The sequence below is a fragment of the Protopterus annectens genome, chromosome 4.part1 (assembly GCF_019279795.1).
Source record: "Protopterus annectens isolate FY-2018-M chromosome 4.part1, PAN1.0, whole genome shotgun sequence".
NCBI lineage: Eukaryota > Metazoa > Chordata > Ceratodontiformes > Protopteridae > Protopterus > Protopterus annectens.
In genome coordinates this window covers 487366160-487390876 of record NC_056734.1, presented here as the reverse complement: position 1 = coordinate 487390876, position 24717 = coordinate 487366160, and the positions used below count along the sequence as shown (strand labels likewise).

General features: G+C 39.1%; 1 protein-coding gene across 1 annotated transcript in view; it reads right to left on the bottom strand.

Annotated features, from left to right (window-relative positions):
- ATP13A3 (ATPase 13A3) overlaps positions 1-24717 on the bottom strand; it is a 2707264-nt gene that overhangs the window by 747122 nt on the left and 1935425 nt on the right. Inside the window, exon 22 of the mRNA XM_044070296.1 lies at positions 23984-24156. Within this exon, the coding sequence (XP_043926231.1) occupies positions 23984-24156 (173 nt within the window). The remainder of the gene's footprint in view (positions 1-23983; positions 24157-24717) is intronic.

The following is a 24717-nucleotide window of genomic DNA, read 5'->3' as shown; positions in this document are numbered from 1 at the left end:
CCCCCCCACACACACACACACCAGCATAAGCCATAGCACACACACACACCAGCATAAGCCATAGCAATACTAGATTTACACTGATTTTTAGCAAATACAAAACATTGTGTGGCACTTCTCCTGTCACAGCTGTATTTCAGAGATATCCCACATTAGATGTTCAATAACAAATCCCTCCCATGCACTGTCCACACCATGTATGCACTTGAAGCTTGCCCTCAGTGCAAATGAGATACTGCAATTCTAATATGAATTATAATTATGCATGTCTATGTTCCAATATGAAATTAAAAGAAATAATTCAAGTACCAATAAAACAAATTAAATAACACACAAACCTCCTGCTTATACCAACACCACAAATAAGGGGCTGCTGCCACCATAACCACACACACACACACACACACACTTATGCTTAACATTTATTCTGATACTGCAGAAAAAATATTTTACTGCCTAGATGTAATTAAATGCAACACTGTGCCTTTAAATTATGGAATGGGTACAAATGTCTCATTGTACACTAGTTGTGAAGTACCTGCAAAAGGCGTATTAGTAGGTATTAAAATAAAATATTATCTCATAACACCTGTAACTGTGTCAGTAACAGGTATATATTTATTTCCTAAGTAGTTGCAAGGTAGAATTCTGTACTGGCATCTTTACTATTACTCGAGGAAAATTGTCTCTACTGACAATTCACATTCATGTTGCCATGTTTTTGAGCTGCCAATTATGGCTGGCAGTCAAAGAAACTATACTCCAAACAGTACAAAAATCCATTACAGTGCTTTGAAATATCAATGCCACCACACCAGAGCACTTAACAGCAATTATACAACAGGGTAAGTAACTTTTATCCACAGAAAGCCCCTGAACCAATCAATTAAAACCACTTTATACACTTCAAATGTCTGTGTTAAAAATAATTATGGTCACAATAATGCATTTCAATTTTGTTTCACACACCATACATTAATCACAGTAAAGTATTCCACCTTCATACAAATGCATACTATTCCTGCAATGATAGATCAGTGATAGTTAAAACTAAGCAAATTACAAGAGGATCAGTTAATTTGCAGACAGTCTCTGCATTCACCTAGCAGTCATGGCCACTTTACTTCTCAACTAATCGGGGCAGAGGAAAAAAATGGGGAGGGGGCATTAAGCCCAAAAATCAGTGACATATTTTAAATATTGTTCTTATATACTTAAAACAACTGTTAGAATAACAAGTTTTGCAGTAGCATGAATTTGCTGATGGAAATAAAGTCTGAAACTCAAATGCCTGTCATAATTATTATAAGCCTCATCTGCAAAGCCATGGAATGCGTTACAACTGAATCAAACTTTAAGAAAGAACCTTGTTAAACTTGACCCCCAACAACATGATTTTGTTAAGGGGAAAGCCTGCCTACTTAACCTGGCAAATTTCTTCAAAAGGAGTATGGAGGCTCAACACAGCAGCCATGCAGTGCACTCAGCATATCTTGATTTGGCTAAGACCTCTGACATCATTCCCCATGCTGGCATCACAGAAAAGCTAAATGCTTTAAAGGTTAACACATGGGGAAAGATGGATAGTAAACTGGCTGAAAAGCAGAACCATACAGTGCAAGTTGCAGGTACTTCATTAGAAAGTATGAAAGTGACCAGTGGTGTCCTTCTAGGCTAGGAACTGAAAACTCTCTTTTTTGGCGTTTCTTTTTTCTAACTCCAGGCAGAAACGCAAAACCTCTGGTTAACAAAGTTTGCAGATTATTACAAATTGGGAGTTGTTAAGGTACCCTATCATACACAAACTTTACAGAATGAGTTCACTCTAGCATACAAACTCAATCCAAATGTTAAAAAGGTGTACTATCATCACTTTCAGTAGACAATCCATCCTCTCATCATACTATCTAGACAGCATGCCTCTAGAAAACAAAAATCTAGTTAGGGACCTAGGTAATGGAGTTGATAGCTCCCTTTCATTTGACTATTATGAAACAATGGTTGTCAGAAAATCCTTTTATTTAGCCCAGTTAATTGCCAAAGGAATGTCATCAAGATCTAAAGAGGTAATCACACCCTTATACTCAGCACTGGTCAGGACAATTAGTAAGTAGAGTGTCCCTTTGAGATGTATCTCACTGAACATATCACACAATTAAAAATACCCCAAAGGTTCATAACCAAAAAAGTTCACAGACCTAATTGTCCTTGAATTACCAAAAGAGGTTGGAAGCTCTATCTATTTATTCATGGTCTTGTAAACTTTTGAAGTGATACCTCTGTCTCGCTTACTTAGAGACCTAAATGTCTTGACCCCACCTGGGCCTCCTATTTCTTCATAATTTCAATATCGCCAGCAGTGCTATAACCAGGTACCTAAATCTTCACCAACATAGAATAAAACACAATGGGAGGTCCGAATAGAGAGATGATAAAATCAGCAAGCAAAGCAGAACATTATTACTGGAATTTAATTCATCCTCAGGTCTTGGTGGGTACCTTCACAAGGTGGACTCTGTTTTTTTTTTTTTCTTCCTCCAGAAAATCTCACCAAGACGACACTGATATATAGACTGTATTTTATAAAGCATATATCATGGACAGAAGTAAGTTAAAAAAATAAAAAAGACAGCTGGGTGCACAAGACTCAGGATAAAGAAAGTGACCAATCCTGGTAGGTGCACTGGTGCCAGGACTGGAAAAAATGATAATGCAGAATCCTCAAGACACAGAAAAATTCCTACAATGGGGCTATGCCAGGGTCAGAGGCCCCCCTGTTGTAGAAGGAAGTAGTAGTCCACAAAAATCGAAAAACCTGACAGGCCAAAAAAAATCCATAAAGATGGAGCGCACTACTGAGAATAAGAAAAAAATTATGTATTGTTATTACTATGCAAAAAGACCAACATTTCCAGAAAGAAGATATACAAAAAGATTAACAGAGAAATTAGAGGAATGAAAAAATGCTTGCACAACAAAAACGGTCAGAAGCTTCAAATAAACATCTGTGTTCATTAATATAACATATTTATGAAAAACATTATATACACCAAGAAACCTTGGGCCATTTTGAAAAAGAAGCGACTGAGGAAGTGTGAAAATATAATGAAGAAATCTAGAGGTTTTTGATAGATATAAAAAAGAAATATGGACATGGGAAAGAAAGAGATATCTGATATGGTGCAATATTTATGCAAAGGAGAAAGCCAAATTAATCAATACAAAAAAAGCAGCCCCAAGCATATTCAAAGAGAAATACAGGCAAAGGCATCCAGATAAAGAAAATTTCACAATACAAAAATAAGATCACAAAGAAGGAGCGTAGAAAAGAAGATTAGTGAAGTAGAAGTTAAAAAATAGAAGCTGAAGTTATGGAATACCTGCAAAGTGAAGGATTTAGAGTAGAAAGTCTAACACGGGTTATATCACAGCATGATGGAACAAGTCCCCCAAGTAAGGAGACACTGGAGGAGCAGGAAACATCTGAAGAAATGTGAACATGGGAAAGAAAAAGAGATTTAATATGGTGCAATATTTATGCAAATGAGAAAGCAGAACTAATCAATACAAAAAAGCAGCACCAAAGATATTTGGAGAGAAATACAGGCAAAGGCAACCAGATATGGAATATTTTACAATACAAAAAATAAGAAAACAAAGAGGAAAAGTAGAAAAGAGGATTAGTAATGGAGAAACTGAGGTTATGGATTACCTGTGAGGTGAAGGATTTAAGGTAGAAAATCCAACTCTGATAACATCACAGCAGGACAGAGCAAAGGATCTTCAAATTAAGGAGAAACCAGTGGAGTGGGAAACATCTGAACAGTTCCCATATAAAGATACTTTGGAGAATTCTACAAGAAACCAGCACAAAAGTTCAGCTGGAGTTGCACAGCAAGAAAAGGAACAGGAAACTGTGGCAATTCTGACACAGTTGATGTCATGGAGTGATAGGCCAGTGAGTTCCCATATGAAGGAGCAACAGATGACACAGGATGAAACTGAAGAGAATGTGGTACAGGAAGATGTTCTGGAACTTTCTATAGAATGCCCGCAGGAAATAGAGAACAATGAACGTGCCCTCACTTTAGAAGAAAATGATCTAAGAGAAAAGTTGCTTGATTTAATAGAGAGGGGCAGAAATATTAAGATCAAACAAAAACAGACTACAGAAAGTCAATTCTTCTTCTTCTTCTTCTTCTTCTTATTGTTTTTCACCTTGGTCTCGGATCACAATTATTGGCAATGGAGTTTGGAGTGGAGAGTTGAGTAGCCAGCAGCCCAACCTTCCACACCAGAGCACACACCACACACACACAGGGGGCCAATTAGAGTGTCATCCACCACCTGCATGTGCAGCATGGATGTGGGAGGGGGAGGAGGGAGGAGGAAAGGAACGACCACACCACATGTAGAGTAGCAGAGACAGAACAGAAGGCACCCCCCAGCTGAGGATCGAATCGAGAACCTCTTTGCTGTGAGCGGTGAATGCAACCACTGCACCACCGTGGCCGCCCAGACTACAGAAAGTCAATAAAACCCCAAAAGTTTGAAGTTTGATAAAACAAATGAACACAGTAATTAGGAATGTTCACAGAGATTAATGAGACATAATAGAATCAAATAGGATACATTACTGTGCAGCTAGATTAATAACAGATAAAGTCTTACCACAAAAACACAGGGCAGTAAGGGAAAGGAAGGGGAGAAATCAAACGCCATTATGGAAGTATCAAATAGAGAAAACTATAAAACAATTAAGACAAGAAGTGTCACTGTTAGAAGAGTCTAGAAGAGGGAACAGGTCAACAAAAATATTCAGAAAGACAGCTGTGATAAAAGAATGTGCAGTATCAGAACAGATCGGGATCTATGGTGCATTATTGCAAATAATAAAATAAATTATCGGCACAGGCAGAAAAACTTAAAAGCTATACACATAAATATAAAGGAAAAGTACAAACTAAACAACTGTTTGATGACCCAAAAAGTTTTATAGAGAATTGGGAAACAAGGCAAAAGGAACTGAAACACAATAAAAAAAAAAAAAAAAAAAAAAAAAAGAAGAAATAGATACATTTTGGAGAAATATCTATGAAGATTCTGTGGAAAATAAAGATGATGAATGGATAGAAGAAGTAAAAGAAAGCATAAGAAGTTCAAATGTACATGATATGAAATGTGCTAAAGTAACAGCCAGACTGACTGAAACAAAGATAAAAGCTTTTCATTAGAAAACCCCAATCCCAGATGCAGTACCTAACTTCTGACTAAAATTATTAACATCTTTACATGAAGATTTAGTCATGAGTAGGAAATATTTACATGTGCACCCCAAATAGACACCAACCTGGTTAACGACAGGAAAAACAATACTCTTACTTCACAGTGAACCTGCAAGCGATCCTAAAAACTAGAGACCAATAACTTGCCTTCAGATGACTTATAAACTATACTCTGGAATTGATGCCGACATAGTTTATAGTAATTTAGAAGAAACCTTAATCATGGCAACAGAACAAAAGGGTAACAAAAGAAAGTCATATGGAACAAAGAACCATTTATTGTTAAATAAAGTCATAATGGAGAACTTTAAAAGGAGAAAGAATCTAAGTATGTCATGGATAGACTACAAAAAGCATCTGACAGCATTCCACACTTATGGATCAAAAAGCACTTACAAATATATAACATGCACCCTACACTGATCAATTACATTACAGCGACCATGAACCAGTAGTAAACCACTTTGCAATTAACCCATGATAAATGACAAATTATTACTCCAAGTATATAAATTCAAAGAAGGATATTCCAGGGTGACTCTGTCACCACTGCTCTTTTGTCTTGCCCAACCTGTTAAGCTATCTACTTAACAAATTAGGTTATGTCTACAATTTGGCTCCCAAAAAACAACAAAGTGTAAAAACTTATCTTTTTTGTACATGATTTAAAACTGTATAGTTCTTCAGATGAAGCTGTCCTTTGGCAGGACAAACTCTCCATCCTTCTCCCCATTACCCTTGGTGTCCCTCAAGGCTCCATATTAGGTCCCCTTCTTTTCTCCCTCTTTATCAATCAACTCCATACTGTAAGCCCAGACGCAACCTGTATACAATATGCCAATGACTCCACCCTGATCTGCTCAGCCTCTACCCCTACAGATCTCATTAGTTTAACCCAGAAAACCTTTAATACAGTAGAAACTGGATCTCTAATCAACAGCTGATATTAAACCCTAATAAAACAAAGCTATTGCTCTTCTCCCCTACTCACAAATCCTCTCAACCTTCGTTTACTATAACATCTAGCAATGGGACCATAATCTCACCAGATATGTATACCAAACTCCTGGGTGTTATAATAGACAACAATCTCAAATATGATATGCATGTAAACCAAACTATTAAAATCATTAATAAAAAACTTGGCTCCCTATAAAAAAACAAACCTTTTCTCACCCCTCCAGCTATGACTGCCACTGCCTGTACCCATCTGCTTTCAACTGTACTCTATGCCTCACCAACACTCACTAACTTGAACAAAACTGATCTCAGCAAACTCTCTAGCTGCTACTATCAAATTGCTAGGTTTGCTACAGGACACACCAATGTCAAAACCTACACCTCTTAGGTTGGCTAGAACTCCCCAGGCTAATTCAATTTAATCAACTTACTGAAGCATTCAAGGTTATTAATTATCCAGAAAAAATGCCCTCCCTTAAAAACATTATCCATCCCTACAAAAATGCTAGGCCTCTTCGTTCCACTACAAAACTTTTGGTTCAATCTGTTAAAGCTAACAACCCTATCTGGAGAATCTTTGTTTGCAAATTCAGTAGGCAAAACCTGGAATTCGCTCCCATCTGACATTACTCTGAACCCCTCCCTCAAGCAGTTCAAAAAAAATCGAACCCAGTATTTTAAAACTCACTGGTTATGGCCTTGCTCTAACCCTGACTAAAGCCTCATCAACTTCCATATCCCTGCAATTTCTTAATCATAGCAACTAACCTCTTACACTAAAAGGTTTGGCAAGAGAAAAGTACAGTTTTGTACCTACCATAAATGTAGATGTCCGATAGGTATGCATCTGCAGTCATAACATATGGGTTGTCCTGCCTCAGGCAGCCCTTCGGTCGGCCAGATTCCAAAGTCTGGGTCTGGCCTCGGCTGATGTCGCACTTTCCCCGACGTCAGAGCGTCTGGGGTATAAAAGCATCAGCCGACGCCATTTTCCTCAGTTTTTCTTGCCCCAGATGCCAGGTGCCCTCTAGGAAGGCTAAATTTGGATAAATGCTGAAAATTTCCAAACATTTGCAAATTATATACATGTATAAACAAACAAATACACCATAATAGATTCCCCCAGCTAGCTGAAAGAGGGGTAAGCACCCTAGGACTACCACAGAGGGGAAGGAGGGAGGGTAATCCTGACTGCAGATGCATACCTATCGGACATCTACATTTATGGTAGGTACAAAACTGTACTATGTCCTTCAAGGATGCATCTGCAGTCATAACATATGGGTAGAATACCATAGCCAATCTGGGGGAGGATGTACTAAGAAAAGGATGGTGTAGTTAGGATCCCCTGCAGGACTGCAGTTGCAAACCCTGCTCTGGATCTAGAGTATAAAGGTAGATTGTAATGCTTGGCAAATGTATGCACGGAGCTCCAAGTAGCAGCTTCTAAAATGTCCTTGGAAGCCACCCCCCGTAGGAAGGCTGTAGTGGTGGCCGTGGCCCTTGTGGAGTGAGGCCTGATATTTTCAGGAACTGTCTTTCCATGAAAGGAGTAGCAAAAGTGAATGCAATTTCCTATCCATTTTGAAACTGTCTGTTTGGAAATTGCTCTTCCTTGCACCCCAGTTGCATATGCTACAAAAAGCTGGTCAGTTTTTCTGCTAGTTTTTGTTCTGTCCAAGTAGTAGCGTAGTTGTCTGTGTATATCCAGGGTGTGCAAAAGTTTTTCCCTCTATTCTGTGGATTAGGGAAGAACGTAGGCAAGTGAATAGCTTGGTTCAAGGATACCCTAGATACCACCTTTGGCATAAAAGTAGGGTTGGTTCTTAGTGACACTCTGTCCTGGTGGAAAATAAGAAAAGGCTGCACTGCCATTAATGCTTGTAACTCAGATACTCTTCTTGCTGAAGTGATTGCCAGAAGGAATGCAGTTTTCCAAGATAGAAACTGTAGATCCGCTGATGCTGCTGGTTCAAAAGGAGGTAGTGTCAGTTTCTCCAGCACAAAGTTGAGATCCCAGGCAGGTAGAGGGGGTCTTTCTTGGAGGTTTAATATTTTTTATCCCTCTCAGAAATTGTCTGAGGAGAGGGTGTGAGAAGATAGGTGGATCCACATTGTATTCTGCTGAGATTGCTGAAGCATGAATCTTGATGGAAGAATAGGAGGCGCCATTGTGGAACAATTCTGCTAAGTATTTCAGGATATGTGTTAGGTTTGCCACTGTGACATCCGTACCCTTTGATGTGCTCCAAATCAGAAATCTCTTCCATTTAGCTGAGTATGTCTTCCTTGTGGAGGGCCTGCGAGCCTCCACGATAATGTCCTTCACCCTCTGAGATAAAATAGTTTGATTGGGGTTTAAGGAATTTTCCAGGCAGTTAGCTGCAATGTTTTCAAGTTGGGATGCAGGGTCTTGAAATTGTTCTGCGTCAGAAGAAGAGGCCATGGGGGGAGAGGCCATGATTTTGTCTGAGACATGCTTCTCAATAATGGATACCAGTGTTGTCTTGGCCAGTCCGGAGCTATTAGTATCACTTTTGGCTGTTCCTCCCTGATCTTCAGTAGAACCTTGTACATCAATGGGAGAGGTGGGAAGGCATATACTGTTAGGGCATTCCAGCTGAAAGAGAGTGAGTCCACCCTCCAAGCTTGTGGGTGGTATGTCCTTGAGCAGAAAGTCTTCAGCTGGAGGTTGTGTGGGGAGGCGAACAGATCTATCTCCAGCATTCCCCATGTCTTTGTTATGAGTTTGAAGACATCTGGATGCAGCATCCATTCGTGTGCATCCATAGTAGTTCTGCTTAAGCTGTCTGATAGTGCATTTTCTTTTCCTGGTACGAATTGGGCCTGCAGCTGGATATTGAGATTCAGGCATAGATTCCACAGATTCATAGCCATCCGGCATAGAGGGTAGGAATGTGTGCCTCCCTGTTTATTTATGTACCACATGACCGTTGTGTTGTCTGTCCTTATTAACAGATGTCCTTGTTGGAGGAAGGGTCTGAATGCCTCGATTGCATGCCTCACTGCCAGCATTTCCTTTTGGTTTATGTGCATGCTTAGCTGCCCTTGAGGCCATAGGCCTTGGATACATTTGTCCTCCATGTGTGCTCCCCATCCTCGGTCTGAGGCGTCCGTGGTGATGGTCTGCCTTGTTTTTGGTTTGTTGAAAGGCAACCCTCTGTTGGACTGGCAGGCCTGAGCCCACCACAGGAATTCCTTTTGAAGGCATGGAATGATTGGTATCATGGTTTCTAAACTGTGACTGTGTTGAGACCATACACTCCTTAGGTACCATTGTAATTTCCTCATATGCAGCCTGGCATGTGGGATTAAAATTATGCAAGATGCCATGTAACCCAGGGCCTGCAGGACTTTCCTTGCAGTAAGCTGAGTTTGTCTTGACAGAGTCATGAAGTAATCTGGAAGTTGTTTTTGTTTTTCTTCTGTGAGAAAAGCCATCTGGGTGATTGTGTCCAGATCTGCACCCAGAAAAGTTATCCTTTGGGATGGTAGTAGTCTTGACTTTTGGATGTTGACTGTGTATCCCAAGGTCTGTAGCAGGTGTATGGCATAGGCCAAGTCCCTTAACAATTTTTTTCTTGTTGTCCGCTTGTATTGGGCAGTCGTCCAGGTATGGATAAATTTGTATTCCCTGAAGTCTGCAATGTGCAATTACTGATGCCAGGCATTTCGTGAACACTCTGGGCGCAGTAGATAAGCCAAAGGGCAATGCTGAGAATTGATAATGCTCTGATCCTGCAAGAAATCTGAGGTGTCTTCTGCAATTTGGTCGGATAGGGATGTGCAGGTATGCCTCCTTGAGATCTAGAGTCACCAGCCAAGACTCCTTGCCCAACATGGGAAGAAGTTGCTGTAGAGTCAACATTTTGAATTTTGGCACAATGAGATAAGTGTTCAGTGCGGACAGGTCGAGAATAGGCCTCCATTGGTTTTCTTTTCTTGTTACAAGGAATAGTCTGGAGTAAAATCCTTGGCCTTGTTCTGAACATGGTACCTTTTCTATGGCTTTCATCTGAAGTAAATTGCTGATTTGTCTTAAAGCCTCTGCCTTCTGATTTGATGGAAGGTTTGGCATTCCGCTTCTTTTTGGCAAAGTGTGGAAGTGAAACCTGTATCCTTTGTCTATTTGCAATGTCCATGTATCCTCTGTGATGCAATGCCAGTTTTTTGAGAATAAAGCCAGCTTTCCGCCCAAGGGTGCTTCCAGTTGATCCCTGGTAGGCGGAATCAGAGTCAAGTCATTGGGTCTGTCCTGTAGTAGTGGTTGTAGTTGTAGCAGTTGCACTACTCCTCTGGTTGGCAGGCTGCCACTGACGGCCTCTGTAGGAGCCCTTCGATTGACCTCTGCCTCTAGGGCGCCTGTTCCTGCCTCTCTGGGCTCTGGTAGAGTCTGGAAAGGACCAATTCTTTGTAGGCCAGTTTCTGCTGAACCTCAGTGGTTGAACTTGCAGGAAATCTTTAACTGTTTGCACAGATTTTGCTTTTTCTTCAACCTTTTTTAGAATCTCCTGTGCAGGGGAGCCAAATAAATTTTGTTTCTCCATTGGAGCATCGAGGAGTTTAGCTTTGACATGGTCTGGCAAAGACTGCTCCTTCAGCCAGGCATGCCTACGAATAACTGCCCCAGTCATAGCTGATCTAAATGAAGCCTCCAGTGCATCATAGCCACATTTTAAAAAATGATTACTAACCTGTTGTGAGTTATGTACCAAATCCTGAAGGGATTTACGGTCTAAGGGTTCAGGAGAAGAAAGTTTCTTATTCAGTTGATCTAACAAAAACTCTTGGTACTGTATCATATGGAACTGACAGTTTAATGCCCTGGCAGAAAGAGTTGCAGACGTATACACCTTTTTTCCCCATCTCTCTAAAGCTCTAGACTCTCTTTCAGAGGGTAGGGGATTTTTGGCAGTAGCGGCTGCAACCCCTTTAGGGCCCTGAGAAATAGTTTCTGGGTCTGCAGCATGGGCTTTATACAGATGGAAATGAGAATCCGGGACCCTGTAATATCTGCAAGTTTTTTCAGGGGCCGGAGGAAGAGAATCAGGGGCTGTACTGACATCATTGTACACATCATCAATTACATTTAGAACAGGAGGTGTAGCTAAGGGCCTATGCTGGGGCAAATGCAAAAAGGTCCTTAATCTTTTTCTAGAATCAGAGAAATCCTGACCTTGCCATTGGAAGTGCTCTCTCATGGAGTGTAAAGTCTCTCCAAAGGAAAATTCTTCAAGAGGGGAGGCCGAAGGGATAGATTCCTCCGCATCTGAATCCTCATAAGGCGAGTAAGCCCCTTCCTGGTGGTCTGACAAGTCAGATCCATCGGTGGAGTAATCTGAGGAGTGAGGTTCAGAGGGTTCAGTCCTGGGCCTTTTGTCTGGAGGAGGTTGAGAGGCCCTGTCTGGGTGAGGTTGTGAACCCCTAATTAAGGAGATAAGGTCCTCCGCAAGGCTGAGTATTTGAGAACTAGAGGAAGGCCTCTGGGATGTAGATTTGGCAGGCAAAGCTTTTGAAAGTTTGGCAGCTTTAGCCCTGGAAAAGGCCTTAATAGACATAGAAGCTGGGGGCCTAGCTGCCCCACGTGCAGGGGTAGAAATGTCCAAAGGTATGGTGTTGGACAATTCCTGAACACTAGCTTCGATAGGGAGTTCTGAAGCTGACTCAGCCAGGGCCTCTCGGGCCTCGGTGGTCGGAAGAATGGTTTCGGGTGAAGGAATTGCCGTGGACTCGGTTTCGGCCGAAACCGAGACACTCGCGGTAGACCTAGCCGTGGTTTCAGCCGAAACCGCTGGCCACGAGTGTCGGTCCTTTTCCTTGCGTTTTTTGACCATATGCGAAGTCGGAGTCTCCGACGGCATTTTATAAGCAAAAGCGGCTCCAAAAAATTCCTCTGCAAACTCCGACCGACGTCTAAGAGTTCGTCGGTTGAAGGAGGCACAGGCTAAACAGGCTGATACGTCGTGGTCTGGGCCTAAGCAAGGAAGGCAGTAAGAATGGAAATCCTTATGAGGTATTTATTTCCCACAAGTTAAACAATTATTTACTTTGTCTGACATCAGCTGAGGCAAGAAAGAGTCCCCAATGGGGTACTTAGCTTTTTTCGAAGTCTTCGGTAGCTGAAATCTCTGGATCTGACCGACTGGCACTTGCGAACAGCTTCTGCTTCGGGCACTGCGCGGCAAGAAAGACTGAGGAAAATGGCGTTGGCTGATGCTTTTATACCCCAGACGCTCTGACGTCGGGGAAAGTGCGACATCAGCCGAGGCCAGACCCAGACTTTGGAATCCAGCCGACCGAAGGGCTGCCTGAGGCAGGACAACCCATATGTTATGACTGCAGATGCATCCTTGAAGGACATCTGTAATATCTTTGCAGATACTCTGTATATAAGCTGCACCTCTAGGTTTGATAAGAGAAACTGTAACATATTTGTATATATTTCTGTATATAAACTGCATTCTTCACAAGCTTGAAATGTGAGACTGTAACTTGTATGTTAATACAATATGTTTGTGCATAAACTGTAACTTGCTTGTCTATCAGTTTGTAAGTTTGGAGCTTTTCTCCCTGGGCCTCCGCTGAAAATGAATATGTATCCATTCGGACTATCCCAGACAACAAATGCAAAATAAATAAAATAAAATAAGTTGAGGAAATGAAAGCACAACTGCAAGTGGTCAAAACTTTTTCAGATGGTATAAGAATGTCATTTAGTCCTGATATATGTGCAAAAGCAACCTTTAAAACAGGAAAGTTGCAGCACCAAGAAAACATCAGCCTGGGACAGTAATTTGATATAAAAGAACTTGAGCAAGAGGGACTGTATAAATATTTGGGAATTTATGAAGGATCAGTAATTAAACATGAACTATGTGAATAAAATTTAGTAAGGAATATTTTAGAAGACTAAAATTAATACTTAAAGCAGCGCTGACATCTAGGAACAAAGTCCAAACTATAAAACAATTTTCTCTTCCTGTCATAATTTATCATTTTGGAGTGAATGACTGGCCCTAAAAGGTGTTGAATCGGTTGGACAGGAAAACAAGAAGGATGCTTCATACTCATCAAATGTTTTATAAAAATCAGTGTATACCAAGACTGGGTCTATATTACTTCATCGAAGAGTCACTTCAACGAAGCTGACTTCGACTCCAAATCAGCAAATTGAGTTTTCACGAATATTCACTACTGCAAAAGATTTCACCAGGGAAAGGAAGCAGTTGGCTTACAGCACAACTTTGCCCTTTTCCACACTATAGTGCGATCTTGGAATTGGTATATATATTTGGGAGGGGGGTTGTGAGGGGCACAGTCCCCCACTTGGGTGGGTTTGATAAACTGCTGTTTGCGTTCTGATGTGGTGTTGGCCAGGTGATTACTTTCCCTGGTGAATTTTTTCATTGGGTTTGTTCGCAGAAATACACTGATTTGGGATCAATGAAGTCAGCTTCATTGACATGACTTTTCGATGAAGTAATATAGACCCACCAAGACTATATATTCCCTGTTCTGAAGAAGGGATGGCCCTCCTCGAAATTGATTACATGTTCAGATCTGCAACTGTAGGACTGCATTCATATCTGCTGACATCACAAGACCCAAACGTAGTGAACATTTTAAAACATGAGGAGAATAAGTCTAAGATGACTTCCCTGCTTAGTTTAGAAGAAGCATTTTGGTGTCAAGCGGGAATGGAAATCAAACCAGAAGTAGATAAAATTCAGGCAGCAACTGAATGTGCCAAAAAAAATGAAAGGAAGAATATAAGATGAATAATCTGATGAGAAGGCAAGAAATGTGGAAAATGCATAAATATAGTTGCAAGTATAGAAAACTCTTGGAACAACCTCATGTTGATCAGAATCTAATGCAGGAATGGTTAAGGAGAGGTGAATTTAAACCAAAAGACGAAAGGTTAATATTGGCAGCCCAAGATAGTGGACCACATACACTTTGCTTTACAAAGCCCACTGAACATGTCGGCAAAACCGACAAATGTAGGTTTTATTAAAATAATAATAATAAATTAGAAATGGTTGCACATCTTGTTGCTGGCTGTCATATACTAAATGGCAGAATAATTGTATACTGAAAGGCATGATAATGTGGCAAGACTGTTGCATTAGGGATTATAAAAACATTATAATACTGAAGTAGCTGAAAAATACTGAAAACATGAGCCACAAAGCCTTATAGAAAATGAAGTTTATAACATATGGGATCACCCATTACCAACAGTTCAAAAAAAAGATACATGAAAAACAGATATAGCAGTCCATGAAAAGAAGACAAAAGTAGCATTGATCATTGAAACTGCTACATCCAGTGACTACAGAGCCTTACATACAGGGTGACACAAAGTCATAAAATACCAGGATTTGCAGGCTGAAATGAGGGCAATGTGAAAGAAGGATACCCAGACAGTTCTAATAGTAGTGGGTGAAATGGGCCTTATAAAAAAAGAATTTACAGTTGTACTTGGATATGTTACTAATACATGTAACTCCATATGAATTGCAGAAGGCATCATTACTGGGCACATTGCGGATGTGGCAAAGAGCACTTCTGGCTGACAAAGATTGAAACAATACTAATTTCATGAATGTTAATCATACTTTGACCGGGGAATGGGGTCCACACCAGTCATGGTATTTGAAACCCAAAAGACTTGGAGAAATTAAAAGAGGGACAAGTTTACAACCCAGCACCACCCAAACCTCTGGCATAAAAAAATATTAAGCAGTACATGATTCACTACCTTCCTTTAGACAAAAACTAGACAACTGGATGGGTATCAACAAAATTGCTCCAGGATTCACTAGTATGGCCCCCTGGAGAAAGGAGGTGTTGCCTGAGAAAGGGTATTGGCAAGGTGACAGCTGTTAAGAGACTCATTGGTCTTGGAATATCTATGAATCAATAATTTAGTGACAGCAGTCTTCACCAATTTGTTAGAAAACCACAACTGTTAAGAACTTTCAAAATATATGAGCAAAACTCAGCAACATTCTGTGAAATCTGGGACCACTGAGAGCTGACTATGTACACTTCTGACATCTGACTGTTTACTTATTTATTTAATTTTACATTTATTTTACATTTGTTGACTGGGTTTGTCTGACTGAGCTGAGTAGCCCCTTTTTCAGCAGAGGCCTGGGGGCAAAAGCTCCACAGTTTTTACAATTTTAGAATTAACGATGTCAACAGATCACAATGTATACATACAACGAAATACAGTTTTACAGAAAATAATAGTGGATAATCATAATAAGCATAAATAAAAATACAAAAGTTTTTAATAAAGCAGCTAAAAAAATTCCATAGTGTTTGTAGTTATTTCACGAGATATGTGACATCAGAAATGGAAATGAGAAATGGAGAAACAGAGTGAGTGAAACTGAGAGATTAAGTAAGGAAAAGAGGAAGAGGTAGTGGAGTGATTAGTAGGAAAGTAGGGTGGTTCAGCGAGGATGAGTGCAGTGGCAGGACCAGTGAGTTTGTAGGTATTCTCTAGTGGCAGTTTTGAAATGGTTTGGATGTTTAAGGGACTTGATTTCTAGTGGTAATTTATTCCATGATAGGGTAGGATTGTAGCTGTAGAGGTTGCAGTCAATTTTAGTCTTAGGTTTGTATATTTGTAGCAGGTTTAGGTCAGAGCTATGTAGAGAACTAGTGGGGGACTACTGAGAGATGAGAGGAGATAGGCTTGGGCAGAAGGATTGCAGGTATAGTACTGAGTGAATTATCTGCAGTTGAGAAAGTAGAAGATGGTGAGGTAATTACAACCAGGTATTTTAGTGAAAGACAATTATGTGATTTATAAGTTTGGTGAGCAGCGAATCTGGCAACCTTGTTGTAGGTAGATTCTAGTTTAGTTAGTAGTGTGGAGTTAATATTGGTAAGAATTTGGCAGCTTTATAATACGCTAGGTAGGAGGTATGCATGAGGGAGGGTTATTTTTGCTTTGTTTGTTAGAAACGTTTTGTTTCGATAAAGAAGGCCAAGTTTTTGGTGCGTCTTTTTAATGCAATTATATACATGTAGATCAAACTTGAGCTGATCATCTATCATTACTCCTAGACGTTTTGTACTGTTATAAAAAAAATGGCTGTATAATGTATTTCAGCTTTATCGCACACAACCAGTGGCCACACAGTAAGGTATTGCAAATTACTCCACACACATCACAATCATGCAAAAACAAAATACTGAGCAAACAATGGCAGTTGAGTTATTTTCCTGCTAGGAATAAAAAGGAAAACAAGTCATATACTTGCTAGTTGATGCTGCTTTTTCACAGCTATCTTCTACTTCAGTTGAACATTTTTAGGATTTTTGCTCTTTGCTGTCCCATGAATTTCACAGGTCACGGGAATGCAAGGATCTGAAAGTTCCACAAATTAGTTGTTGCACAGCACTTTTACCACATCATACATGTAATTGTCATGGGGGGTAGAAAACAGATGGAGTGCCAAGGACCACTTATTTACATGTTTATTTAAAGCAAAGAAATTGTGCATTTCTTTATTTATAAAACAAACAACAAAGAAAATAAATACATCTGCACAGAGGCATCCCAGCCATGTTTACTACCCACTGCAGTTGTTGTTGTTTGTCTTTCGGCTTTTCCCGATAAGGGGTCGCTACAGCGGAACTCTGGTCCGCTAATGATTGGCAGTAGATTTTTACGAAACGCGGAGGTGCCATCACATGAAAACTGCAATGTACTTGGCATATGCTTGCTGAAGTCCCTAACGCTTTCTGCTGCGAAAAATGTGGAAACGAAGCCAAAGATTTGAGAAATACTAGTGTTCTCACATTCTGTGGACTGGCTGTGGTAGGAAAAGAATTACAAATTTCACAAGTGTCTCCTAATGTCTCATTGTCTTAGCTATAAGGGATCTAGCTTTGCCTCTCCTTTTTATGTAAGATAACCTGTCCTAAGCACCAGTCTTGCTGGAAACGTATACACAGAAGATTGGGGGTGGGGGTGACTGAAAAGGAGCTCAACTTACAGTACTGCCTCAAATTACTTGCAGAATGTGACAAAAATACAGTTATGAATGACATTCTATCTCCATGGATTTCTCTGCATATCATTCCTGAGTTACATGGCAGCACAACCTCTGCAGGCAACAGGAAAATGATGGTGATCACCCCACCTATCCCCAGAATACAGTACTGCACTTAAAGGCTTCATAACACCCTTATGCTTTTCGCTGCTTGCTGCAGCACTTCCCTACCTTACTCAGGTCACATCAAATTAGGTTGATCAGTGCGATGTGGTGCTTTGAGTTAGTGTCAGTAAATTGGTTTCCATCCACCAAGTGATCAGTACACTGGCTGTTAACAAAAGAGGTGTGGTGGAGGACTGCAATGCCCCTGGCTGGGCAGCAGCTTAATACATTTTTTCATGGTATTGTTACTTATAGTTCCAGGTACCTGTCAGGTGTGACAGGTATCAGATGGTTGTCTTTTCGTTAGCAGTATCACTTACCTAGTGATCAGATTTAGTTAGCAGTGGCATTTGAAAGAATGCATAATCATATTTCTAGTGATCCTGCAACCCTTCCTTACAAATTACTGTTCACTATAGTGCACATAGCATACGCCTACTGACATCCTTTCTTGAGATAAATATTTTTAATATGTTTATTAAATTAACACTTAATACACAGGCACACATACATTAATAGGAAAGAAAAACATATTAACATTTATTCCATTTACACACATTATACATTACATGTTGTTTTTCTTTACAAGTAGCTTTTTAGTCCAATATTACATAAATTGCTCAATTCACGCCTTCCATTAAACCTCACTCCTCCTCCTGAACATTATTTTATGTATACTGTTCCCACAAACTCCATTTATTTCTGTGCAATTTTCTCCTTCCCTTTTCTAAAGATCAGACTTTTACCTCTTTTACAATATTCAATAATTGAAATACAGTTGTTTTAGATTTTGATTCCATTTTCTAGTAATTGTTTTTTTGGCAGTCAACAAAATTAAACTTAAATAAGGTCTTATTATGTCTACGAAATGTGAATCCTATGTCCAAGCTCAAAATAATAATTTCTTTAGTTACATTTGTTCCCCAAATGTTTCTGACAGAGTACTCTGTAGGGATTTTTTTTTAATCTGTCAAATCATTACACTCAAAAAAAACATATTCCCAGTTATCTCTTTCTTCTCTATCACACCTCCAACATTTGCTACCTACATGAGGAAAAATTCTTTGTTGTCTTGGGGTATAAAAATACCTATGCAAACATTTCCAAAAATGCTAAACCTTCTGGACTCTGTTGCATATAATTCAGTAAATACTGTGAAAACTCCACTGGCTTGTTCAGGGTTTTAAGATTGAATGATAAACTGAGTATAAGTAGACATGGTGTTCCTTACCTAAACAAAAATGATAGGCTGCGTGGAGATCCTTATAAGGGATTTGTCATCCACACAAGCACATTCACTTTTCTCCTAGGCATAAGTAGAAAAAACAACACTTTCACAGAAAATTAGGAAGGATTTACTTATGTCAGCTTTTCAAAACTAGCTAATCACTGAATCACTGAAAATGCAGTGAAGAATGAAACTTACTGTTAGCTTCAATGGTAATAAGGTTCTGATTTTTGATGCCTGCGTGTCTAGTTTATATCACCATTCTCTTGTGCTTTATCAGAAGTACAGATACAAGGAAGGTGCCCTAAAGATTTGGATACTGGCCAGACATTCCATACAGCTCAGGCTACTGCAACAGTGACAGTAACAGTGACTTAATTAAAATCTGTCATCTCCATGAATTACAGTACAAAATAATACAGAAGGAAAAAGAACTATTTTGTGTGAGTGGAGGGATGTGCTTCTATGCAACCCTAATCTATTTAGATCACCTCTGAGGTCACACAAACTTAGGGAAAACAGAAAAAAATGTAAAAAGCAAGAAACGTCTCTATTCCTTCTTTTTCAAGTTATATGACTTCACATTAAACTACAGTATCTTCACCAAAGCAAGCTCATGTATACTTAGACTTCAACTACATATGAAAGCGATACTATAGCTCTAACATTTTAAGCAAGCAATAATGCCTGAGAAGGTTGTAATCATCAGGGAATTAACAGTCACTCCAGGGGTGCTGTGAGACGTGACATCACAGGTGGTGTGTCTTTCCAATACTGGAGGGCATTATTGTACTTAGAAAATGGGCTATTTGTTTCAAAATAGTTCCTCCACCCAGGAGTGGCCTTAGGTCAACTGGTTCCCTAGGCAAAAGGGCTCCACGGCGCCCCCCACCACACCATCTGGTGCCCCCATCCTAGTCTACCTACACCAAATAAATACTGGAAAAGTGCCCCTGCTACAGCGGCGCCCTAGGCGGTCGCCTAGGTGGCCTATGCCTAAGGCTGGCTATGCCTCCACCTAATGTTTCAAACTTGCTGTACCATATGTAACTGTTGTTGTTGGAGAAAGTATTTCACATCCAAAATTTAAGTTAAATAGAGGTTTAAGACAGGTGAAACTGCAGTACCATTTTCTGGCAAGATATGTTTTAGAGGTTTGCAATTATATGCTCAAGACTCAGGTGATCGATTTATGTGAACTCTGCACACTGACAGTCAGAATGTTGAATACTGACATTACCGACTGTCAGAACTTGCCCCCCATCCGGACTCATGTTAGCACTTTATCTTGGATCCAGAGTGGCAGGGAGTTTTGGCATTCAGTGTTTTTTTTTCAGGTATGGTGGTATTCACCATGCTGACTTTTGAGCTAGGGTTACAGTGTTTGTTCAACTCAATCTCCGTTTTTAGGTAGTAGAGAGATATGGGAAGGTTTGCTCTTCTCTTAGATTGGCACAATATTTTTCCATAGTTTAGCTACTTAGACAAAGTAAAGAGAATCAGTGCAGTGATTACTGGGATTTGTGACTTCTACCAGGTTGGGCCAGGGCTCTAATACCTAGTGATTAAATAAGGTGATGGAATAACTTGTATTTTGTTTGTGCACTGTGTTTGGCTGGTTGAAAACTAAAATGTTTTTAGTTCTAGACAGTTAATATTTTGTACAGCAGAACAGTGATGAGTTCAGTTGGTAGTACTGGCTGAACATAAGCCAGTTTTAGTATTGGCTTGCTCAAGTTTGTAACAATATGTTTTGGTAATGTTGGTTAGAATGGATGAAGAGTACAGTAGGGCTAGGCATCAGGGCAGTTTGAGTGGTGCCTGACTTTGCTGTTTCCAAGAAAGAGCAATTACATTTTTACAGCATGTCTATTTTTTTTCCGAGATTTTTGCATGTGACAGTCTATAGCTTTATCAAAATGTAGCTTATGTTCAGTGATGACACCTAGGAAATCAGTGCTATTGACTTGATTTGATGTATTTGTGTACTGTTTAGTGATGAGATAGAAACATACAGATTTCTAGGAACTTTTACTTGTGCATCAGATTTTATGATCAATGTTACATTTCAAGTGATTCCTTCTACAAAGGTAACATTGCTAGAAAACTCAGGAATCACATCTATGAACATTTCTACACTATTAAAAATAAGACCATGACTAATACTGTACTCTATAGGCATACCAAACAATATGATGAGTACAAGAAATTTATGTTTTGTACTCCCTGACAAATGATAACAGAGGGGGGTGACAGAAAGACAGCCCTTGACTGGAGTATGGATGGTAAATTGTTCTGGAGGCATACAGGTCACTGAGCTTAAAGGAAAATGTGAATTTATATATCTATATCTATATATATATATATATATCTATATCTATATCTATATATATATCTATATCTATATCTATATATATATCTATATATATATATATATCTATATATATATATATATATATTTATATCTATATATATATATCTATATATATATATATATCTATATATATATATATATATGGGTCCTTGTCAGAACGTCGAAAATACAGTTAATCGAACTGCACTTTGACGAACTGACTTTAGCGAAAATGCATAACATCGAATATGCACTTTCGCTAAAACAAAGTAAAAAACGAAAAAACATGCAGTTTGCGTGTTTTGTTAGTTGTACATCAACATATTCTGCTGATGTACAACTAACAAATCTTTTGTGGAGATTGCGGTACAGTGGGAATAAGGGAATATTCCCTTTTTCCCCACTGTAGTGTGATCTAGGAGTTAGAATATTAAAGTAGCATAGTAGTGTTTACATTTTTTTGTGTGTATTTTTTACTTTTTTTTTTTTACTTTAGCGAAAGTGGATGTTCGATGTTATGCACTTTCGCTAAAGTGGGTTTGTGAAAGTGCAGTTCGATGAACTGCACTTTCGATGTTTTAACATAGACCCATAGATATATATATATATTTTTTTAACACCAGATACCTCCGTTATTTTATTTAATTTATTTATGTGTATTGTGGAAAAAGGGGCTCACTCATTTGTTTGTTTATATTTGTGTTGCCATTTTTAGCATGTTTTGTTAACTTCAGCTATTTTGATTCATGTGAACCAAATCATGTGATAAACGTTTTAAGATAACGTGGCTATACCTTTTTATTGTGCAATAGTGTCAAAAAGTTGGCTTTTACTTAGTCTGAAAAAGTCTTTGTGATAAAAAGATTAAAGAAGTGTTCTGTTTGTCTACCAGTGTCTGCCTTTTCTTTGAATAGGACAGTTAAGTATGACAAAACCCCATGTTGACTGTCTGCATTTTTATCAAATAAAGATTCATTCACAGTCAGCTCCACTGGCATACAAGGATAAAGTCCTGACTATGATTCAGGTGACCCAAGTTTAATAAGCGGTTCAGCCCAGAAAAGCTGGTTAGTAGGAAGAGGAATAATACGAGATTCCAGGAGGGAGAGTATGGGAATGTGTTAGGACAATGGGGATATCAGGGTTATGAGGATTGCTGATGCTGCAGTTAAGTGACAGGCAAAGAGTGATATGTAATCATGTAAGGGAAGATGTTTTCCTTACAGCATCACTGCATGCCTACCTTGGTCACGTAAGCCTAATACCTTTGTGGGGACAGCTTAACTGAAAAACCCAGACAGCTGCAATACAATTATCTTGCATCTTCCCTGTTCCCTTCCCCCAATTTTTCATAGTCCATCACTAAGAAGGTCTTTCTGTTTGGAGGAACAAGACTCAAGATGCCAAAGGACATGTCCAGCGTACCCCCACAAGATCTGTCAACTCCCTGGGGTGAGAAGGAGCACTGAGGAAAGACTGGCAATAGAAGCCGGTAGTAGCTGTGAAAAAAAATAAGGATGACTTCATCAAATTTTGTAGAATGAGACTAGATGAGTTATTAGGTAACAGACTGCATAACTGCTAGCTGTCAACTATTTCTTCCTTGTATAAAATACTACATTTTACTTCAGTAAAAAGTATATAATAGGTATGTTTCATCCACCTGGTTGCCAGACGTATCCTATGGCTGACATCTTCACAGTATAATATATGGTACAGGATAAAAGGGACATTTCTTGCATAATGTTGCTTTTATGATTTACGAAGGAAAGGGATGTGGGCACATTTCTCAAATGCTGAAGTCCTGGCACAATAAAATCACGAGTCATTTATTGTTATCCTGAATGAATGCTTTTCTTTGCCAATCTGGCTGTGTCTGGGATAAGAAGCAACATTTAAAATTAATTTTAACATCATCAAGTAGACCACAAAATCAAAATATTTAATAGTTCTCACCTAATAGCTCACATTGTCTATATACTTTCCGATTAACCACAGGACGATTAAACAACCAAGTTCTAAATTAACTGCTATTTCTGTTTTAATACTTCCTGTACTAGTTCTCACTGTGATCCCACTGATAAAGCTGAGCCATAAGGAGCTTTGAGTGAGACAGCACAGAATTAAAGAAATATCAGAAAGCTAGAATCTAGCAGATACAAGGTTACTAAACACACTGTCAGCATCAGATATAATGACAACTAAATCACACTCCACAATGGCGTTGACTCTGTCCCTGCACCCTGGAAACTTTATTAGTCTAACTAAAATATTGATGCATGTCAAGGAAACTGAAATTTTAGACTGTAGCAGCGCAGCTTTTTTTCAATCATGCAGGCATCTCAGGATTGAAAGAATTTGTTTTTGTCAAGTAAATGCATGCATGAATCTTACTCTTACAGAAATTAGAACTAGTAATTTCCTGGGTTACTAGGTAAATAAACAGAATGAGCACCACACTGCTTTCAAACAGGACTATTTTTCTGTATTTTCATACCTATTTTCTTGCAGTCACAAGCATACCAAAAAAATCAGACAAACCAAAAAAATCAGACAAACTTAAAACACAATATACTAACTCAGAACTTAATCTCACTGAAGGTGTCTCAGAGGGATTTATCAACAGGAAGAGTTGGACATCAATGTAGAAATAAGTAAATAAATGTAAGCTTTGTCATGTTACTTTGTCCTTAAGATTTTAACTTAATCAGGAAGTGCAGGTCTTGTGCATTTTCTGTGGTGACACCATTTTTTTGTCATTAAATGGAGCAGTCAGTTTACAGTGGAGAAGAATCCATCATCTGCATCTACCACATCGAATTTTAACTCTTGAATAGTTTACGACTTGCATTGCTTAGATATAAAATAAGCCAGCACTGTGAAATCTTAGGAAAGGATTATGTACAGACAGTTTCCCACATGCTTTTGCTTCCCCGGATAATTTTTCCCTTACCTCTGCATTTATGTCAAATGAGTCAGATGAGGTAGGTTTATCTGCATACTGCCAATTTATTCTAGCAACGTGCCCATCTTTTGGAGGTACTGCATCTGCAACAATCACTTTGTCTTGGGGAAGAATCATACCACAATCTCTGGCTACTGAGATAGCAGTGAGCATGTTGTCACCTGTGTAAAAATATCTATGATCAATAAAATAATAAAACTTTCAGTCGTTTTCTTGCTTTTCATAGTAAAGTCATGCAATCTGCCATTTGGTGGTTAACACTAACTGCAGCAGGCAAACTAGAATAAAACTGAATTAAATAGCATTAAACAGAAATTCACAACTTCACAGAAACTGCAGATATTTCAGTGCAAAATACGATTTTGAGAGAAAAAAAACTCTTTAAACATGAGTGATTTGAAGGATTTACTTGCATCACAATGCTCAAAGCACAACAAACTTTTAACTTCCACCACACAGGGGCTTACTCAGGGTAAAAAACACTCTTGTATCTGGGTACTCTGCCATATAATCTTCAGTAAACATTAGTTCACAGTGGTAGAACCCTAAAAAGCCAGAAGGAAGCCACATCTAATACAAAATCTTAAGACTGCTAAACTGAAAGAAACATTCTCATATCTCTGTTGTTAAGTTTGTCTATTACTTTAAGAAGGCTCTTTACAGCACTGAAGTCTTATTTAACAGATTCAGGAGTGCTAAAGTTCTTTATATAAGTAATCACA